Source organism: Condylura cristata, unplaced genomic scaffold, assembly GCF_000260355.1.
Source record: "Condylura cristata isolate star-nosed mole 26May11 unplaced genomic scaffold, ConCri1.0 scaffold00009, whole genome shotgun sequence".
Lineage (NCBI taxonomy): Eukaryota > Metazoa > Chordata > Mammalia > Eulipotyphla > Talpidae > Condylura > Condylura cristata.
Genome location: NW_004567110.1, coordinates 27,116,447 through 27,123,951, shown reverse-complemented (window position 1 = coordinate 27,123,951; position 7,505 = coordinate 27,116,447). Strand labels below are relative to the sequence as shown.

At 33.1% G+C, this 7,505-nt stretch overlaps 1 protein-coding gene across 2 annotated transcripts in view; it reads left to right on the top strand.

Moving 5' to 3' along the window:
• VPS13B (vacuolar protein sorting 13 homolog B (yeast)) overlaps window positions 1–7,505 on the top strand; it is a 561,763-nt gene that overhangs the window by 227,385 nt on the left and 326,873 nt on the right. For both annotated transcript variants that reach the window (XM_004679695.2, XM_004679696.2), the window contains exon 23: window positions 1,039–1,273. In XM_004679695.2, coding sequence (XP_004679752.1) covers window positions 1,039–1,273 — 235 coding nt within the window. The remainder of the gene's footprint in view (window positions 1–1,038; window positions 1,274–7,505) is intronic.

The window sequence follows — 7,505 nt, the reverse complement described above, 5'->3', positions numbered from 1 at the left end:
GGAACCTCCACACAGCTAGCGGTTGGACCAGTTTGCCCTCCTGGCAATGGGGTGGTTCCTTTTTTCCCACACTCTTCAACATTTGTTGTTGCTAGTTTTTTTTTTTTTTTTTTTTTTTAAATATGTGCTGTTCTCACTGGTGTAAGTTGGTATCTCATTGTGTTTTTGATTTGCATTTCCCTGATTCACAGTGATGTTAAACATTTTTTTCATATGAGTGTTAGCCATTTGCATTTTCTCTTTGGAGAAGTGTCTTTTTAGCTCTTCTACCCACTTTTTGACTGGGTTTTTTACTTTGATTTTATGAGTTTAGTCAGCAATTTGTAGATCTTTGTGAGCAGTCCCTTAACATTAGTATTGAAATCACACCTAAGTTTTGAACTATGGTGGAAACAAAAACTAAAACTCCGATTTTTAAATATCTGTTTTTTTTTATTACCATGTGTCTGTTTGTATGTAACATATGTGAGAAATGCATATACAAAATCTTGGTATACATGTGTAGAAAAGGAGAAAGTAATGTAATAAAATGTTTTTTTTTAAAGTTTGAAGATAAATTTAAGCATTTTAATTCTTATATATTGGCCTGTAAAGTAAACAAGGAAAGACTAAATTCCTATAGAAATACTTGTTTGTGCTTCTTTTCAAAAGTAAAAGCGGTAAAATACTAGTCAGTTCTAAAGATCTTAACTGGTGTTAACAAAATCTAATGAGCTGCAAAAGAAGGAAAATTTTCTCACCTATTTTGCCAGCACCTTTTTTTTTTCAATCATGTTTCTTGGAAAGAACTGTGAAAAGGCAGATATGTTTTCATCTCATGTACTGTGGTCCCTTTTGATCAAATTTATAGCAAGAAACTACACCTTTTCAAGTGTTTATTGTTTTATTTACTGAAAGTAACTCATAAAGCCAAAAAGATTCCACATCATTTTTTTTTAACCTTGGCTGTTTATTATGGTAAAAATATTAGATGTTTGACTGTATGTTTACCCTCAAATGTATATGACTAAAATATTGTAATTGTGCTTTTCTTTCTAGCTTGAAGTACAGTCTTGTTGTGTTTTCATTCCAAATGATAACCTGCCTTCCCCAAGTACAATTGTATCTGGGGACATTCCTGGAACAGTAAGAAGTTGGTACCATGGACAGGCTTGTATGCCAGGAACGCTTGTCCTTTGTTTGCCTCAAATAAAGATTATTAGTGCTGGACACAAATACATGGACCCTCTACAGGAGATTCCTTTTGTCATCCCACGACCCATCCTTGAAGAAGGTATATTTAAAAAATTATTTCAGCAGTGGTTATTTTATGCATATTTTAGTTTAGCTACTTTTTAAATTTGCTCATGAATATAAAAATTAGTCTTTTCATTGAAAGTTGTACATGAAAAACAACTAAGAGATATACAAGGTAGATCTTCTTAAAGAAGATCTACAAAGTAAATTAACCTGTGGTACCGTTTATTGACATCATATTCCTGTATTCATATACCTGTATAAATGTAGACTGTAGACAAAGGACCATATCCAGTGTAGTATAATTAACCTGCTAAAGATAGATAAAATTAACTTGATAAGAACACTGATTTTGAATGTTTATATTAGGCTGAACTGAGTGTAATACATAGGTTGATCTTAATTTAAGCCAATGGATTTTTGAATGGGTACATGATAATATAAATAATATTAACATATTATTTTTATCAGTCACTGCTATATTTCTAGTAGATAATTGTGTTATTGGAACCATGCTGTTTTCAATAAATACTTGATTTATAATATTGTGGTATTTTTAGCTATAAATTCTTACCCTTTTGAACTTTGACATATATGTCTTGAACAATATGTGAACCTGGAGAAGTTTTGAGTTATAAAGTAAATAATGTGAATCTATATTTTAATAACAAGGCTCAAATTTTTGACAGAGCTAAACAGGTCAACACCTTGTTCATATTATTAAGCTGTAAGTGATGCATTCTGGTATTTAGATTACAGCATATAATGTTGAAAAGCAGATAAAGTCTCTGATTTTTTAATTTTGATTTGTTGATTTCTCCGTCTTGAAATATAGTTTCCTGAATTTTTTGAAGTAAGCATGACTTTATTGCCAGACTTAAGGTTAATGCTTAACAATGTGAACAACATCACAGAATCAGAATTTTAAAGATTAGGGAGGAAATTAATTTCTCATTCTCTGTGATCTTTGTCTTGTTCTAAGGCTGCTCTAAAGCAAAATGAACATATCCACTTGTTATTTGACTTTGGTTATGGGGAATTTATTTTCACATAAGCTATTATATATCTTATCAAGGATATGTTAATTTGAGAAAGCTGGCAAATACTCCTTGCAAAGGCAATACCTGAAGTGATAATGCCAGAAGACAGAGTTCATAAAAGATACCAGTACTAAAACTTAAAACACAAGGATAAAAAAGATTCTTAAAAATGTCTAGAGAAAAGACAAAATACTTTCAAGGAAATAGTCAATCACAGTATAGCTTTCCATCAATAATGTCAAACATCATCATAACAGTATATCAATAATGGCCTTATAAAAATAACTATCAGGGCCCTCCCTGGTGGCGCAGCTGATTAAAGCACAGCACCAAGAAGCTTAAGCCACTTCATATGAGTTCGATTCCCACCTGCCCCGGAAGAGATTCACATGGTGTGGCAGACGTCTCCTGGCCCGCCCACTGCTCTCCTCAGCAGTGTACTTCGTTGATCTGCCTGTTCTGCTCCCCACTCTGTCTCTGGTGAATCCTCTCACCTTCCGCATCTCTGGCCTTTCCCAGTTCTATATGAATAAATAAATAAATCTTTAAAAAAAAATAAAAATAACTATCAACAAGAAATTTTATATTTGACAAAATATATTTCAGAAAGAAAGACAAAGATATTTTTAAATAAACAAAGTAAAATTTGCTAAGAGCAGATAATCACAAAGAAGCTGTAGAAAATTATCTGAAATAGAAAAATTATCTGAGCTAAGAGAATGAATAACAACTGAGGAATAGTATGTGAGAAGGCAAATATGGGTGGCCTAATACCTAATCTGACTCACTTCCAAAAAGTTCCAGTAAGCTTTTATTGTAACAGTCACATCAATTCATTAACATACTATCTATTGCTGTTCATACTTTACAAAGCAGAGTGGCATAGTTTTCAACAGAAATTATACTGCTAAAGAAAAAATAAATTATTTAGGCCAACTTCTTTCAGAATAAGTTTTCCAAACCCTGCAATAGCTAATATATATATAACAAAAAGTTTTTAAAGAATGTTTTATGAAATTGTTTATACTGCATTTAGCATACATAACAACAATAATTAAAGTATTAAGGGCAAAAGTAGGGAAGCTTTATTTATCCTAAGATAAATATAGACATTTACATATCAACCTTATGTTCTTTAGGTCCTGCACTATGAATTGGATAAAGAGGTTATATTTAACTAAGCATTGTTGTCAAGAAATTGTTCAACCTCAATACTTTTAAAATGCTTCAAGTCTTTCATTTTGCTTACCTCTGAATTTCTGACTTTCCTTAGTTCAATGCCTTAATAAATCCATACATCTATAAGAAACTCATTAATACAATTAGGAAGATACATTGTGGGGTATACATCTAAAACATTCTATATAAATTTTGTTAATATATTCTATATAAACATTTTATACATTTACTCATTTTAATGTTTGGAGGACAAGATTCACTCAGGGCACTACATCTGTCATGTTGCTAGAAGTAGAGTCCCTGTAACCAGTTATTTTAAAATGTTGCAGCAATACTTTACACTTCCTTTTTTCTTTTGTTGTTGATTTGCTGTTTGCTCTAGTTACAAAGAATTTACTTTGTCTGTACTCTCATTTGAGATGTACCCAGATGGATTTTACCCATACCTAGGAAGTAAATTTCTGCCTTTAAATTTATGTATGTACTTTTTTTTTTATAAAAGATTTATTTATTTATTTATACAGAACTGGGGTACAGGCCAGAGATGCGGAGGGTGAGAGGATTCACCAGAGACAGAGTGGGGAGCAGAACAGGCAGATTGATGCAGTACACTGCTGAGGGGAGCAGCGGGCGGGCCAGGAGAGGTCTGCCCGGCCACGTGGATCTCCTCGGGGCGGGCGGGAATCGAACTCATGGAACTCATGCGGAAGTGGCCTTAGCTTCCCAGTGCTGTGCTCCAACCCGCTGCGCCACGGGGAGGGCCTGTATGTACCTTATTTATTTATTTATTTTTAAAGATTTATTTATTTGTGCATACAGAACTGGGGTACAGGCCAGAGGCCCAGGGGTGGTGAGAGGCTTCACCAGAGACAGAGTGGGGAACAGAACAGGCAGATCGACGAAGTACACTGCTAAGGGGAACAGCGGGCGGGTCAGGAGAGGTCTGCCACACCATGTGGTCACCTTCGGGGCAGGCGGGAATCGAACTCATGTGGAATCGGCTTTAGATTCTCACTGCTGTGCTTTAACCCACTGCGCCACCAGGGAGGGCCCTGTATGTACTTTTTAATGTGGCAACATCAGGCTAGAACATTTTGTATGACAGAGGAATAGGTTCACATCTCCTCCAATGTATGTTACTAGAACACACTCACCATTCTTTACCATAGACCATTGGGCTCCATCCCCCATTTTGTTCCCATTCCACCCTCCACCTTTCCTAGCCTCTATTCTATGATCAAATTTTCCCCTTTTTTGCAAATGGATTTCTTGACAAGACTAGCATTTCCTGCCTCATTATTCTTTATCTCTTTAATACTCATTTAAAGTATCTGTAGTCCTAAAACTTCTGCCAACTTCCACTGCGTGTCCTTTTTTTTATTCTCGTATTTTTCAAATATGTTTTGAATGACTTAAAAATGTGCACATCTCCATCTTTAAAGCATAAAAGGCTTATTATATTCTGATATTTTTCTGTAATTAGACAGTATGTTAGTTTATTTTTAACCATTAAAAAAAAATAAAATCATGTACCAGATGTAAAAGTCTAGAATTGAATAGATACTGCTAATATGTGTTTTTTATACTCCCTTGGAAGATATAGACTGACTGTATAATCAACAAAATTGAAATAATTTTTTTAACCATATGGTTATTCTCATTAGTCAAATGTACCCCTGAGTAAGATATTTAAGAACAGATGATATTTAAATATTCTTTAGGTATTAAAAAAAAAACTCCATATATTAACTTCTTCTGGAGGAACATATATTTCATTTTTCTTCACTTTAAAGGATATGTGTAAAAGTACTTGTATAGAATGTTTTAATTAGTGTGTATTAAAGAGTAGTTTACTCTGTACCTGTATGTGGATGGGAGAAGGAGACTGAAGGTCTATTACTCACTTTATTAGTTTCCAGTAGTCTTTCTTGGTTCAGGGTCATTCTTCATTCTGTTCTTCAAAATACTTGAGTATTAGAATCTTCAGAGGAAAGAATGTCACAAAGCACATTGATTTACATTGATTTTATACCTTTTTGAGTGTCTTTTACTTGCTTTTTTATGTATTATTTTTTCATGTTTAATTGTTTTGATATTTTTTTATCTACTATAATGTTCACTTGTTTTTATACTCTTTTTGGCTTGCAATACTTTTGTTTTCTACTGAGTTATTTTGCTATTTTAAGAATGTAGGTATTTTCATTGATTCATGCTGACCCACATATTGAATGTATTAAAACCCACACCACCTTTGTATTCTACTCCTTTCTATTTTATGTTAACTTGTTTTTGTTCATGTTTTTTGACAAGTGCAGAGGATGCATTTGGTGGTGGACACATAAGCACATTGTAAGATGCCTGAAGACAGGAATTAGTTTTATATTGTAGCCAGCTATTACAGCCATCTAGAAACCTGACAAAGTATGGTGGTAATAGGGATGAAGATAATGGGAAAGAATAGAGAACCATTTAAGGACTTATCCAAATAATTACAGAACTCTGTGACTATAAGAGATGTGGATAGTGAAGTGAAGGAGAAGTAAATGTGTAATGAAGGAGAAGTAAATGTGTACAATAGCTCCTTGGCTCCTAACTTGCTTGTCTGACATTTATATAGCTAATATGATTATGAATAAAGGAAAAGGTTTAATTTTGGGTATAGGAGATAGGAAGGGTGGATTTAGATTGAAACATTGGGAAGTACTTTGGGGATACTCGTGTAAATATATATAGCATATTGTAGCCTATTTGGGTTCAGAGCTCAAAAGAAATAACCATTGTCAAAGATATATAGTTAAAGCAGGGAAAATCAGGAAAAAAGATGTGAATACCCATAATCACATAGATAGTAGTGAAGATAGAAGATAGAAAAAAGAGGAGAACAGCAATGTTTTACATAACACATATCATATTTTACTGATATTATTAAATATATAATTATGTGAGGTATAAAACATATTAATTATGTTCAACTGTGTGAAACTATATGTTTATAAATTTATGGGTATATATTTTACATATATATGATGTATATAAATTATTAAATATATAAAAGAAAAGGAGTAATCTATGATAGAACAGCAAATAAGAAGATAAGGTAAGTAGAAGATACAATGTGTGCAGTAATGTCATGGTGGTACAATGATTAGATCATCATAAATGTATCTGAAAAACCTATAACATAAGAACTAAAAGATGATAATTTTAAGGTGATTGTTTTCTTTTATAACAGTACTTGCAGAGGAATAGAGTCAATGAAGGTTGAATGATAGTGGTTTAAAGAGAAACTGGAAAATGTGGAGTTAAAGCAACAAATTAAAATATTTTTTTAAAAAGTAGTTTGACAAAGGTGGGAGAGAGGGTGGTATCTAAATGTATATATACTGGCACACTTTGTTGATATTGTGGATTTTGTTTTAGATCACATCAGTAAAGCTTGGTTAAGCAAATATTGCAATAAAGTTAATCATACAAATGTTTTAACTTCCTAATATATATAAATGTTACATCGTAACTGTAGTCTAGTAAGTGTGCAGTTGTATTATATCTTAAAATAAAGACCATATCTTAATTGAGAATTACTTTATTTCTAAAAATAACTTATTATAATAGTAGTTCTTCAGTTAACTGTCACCTTTTTGCTCGTAGAGGGTCTTGCTTCCCTATTTAGAGCTGTTGACTAATCACAGTGGTAGCTGATGGATGTTACATTGGCTGTGGCAATTTCTTAAAATTAGACAATATTAAAATTTGATGTATGGAGTGCCTCTTCCATGCACTAAAGACTTCTCTGTTGTATATGGAGCTGTTTGATAGTAGAACTTCTTTCAAAATTTCAGTGAAGTCTCTCAAGCTGGTTGGTACTTTATCAATTAAATGTAAGTAGTATTTAAAATGTTTTGTTGACTTTTTTTTTAATGATTTATTTATTTATTCATACAGAACTGGGGTACAGACCAGAGATGTGGAGGGTGAGAGAATTCACCAGGGACAGAGTGGGGAGCAGAACAGGCAGATCGACGAAGTACACTGCTGAGGGGAGCAGTGGGC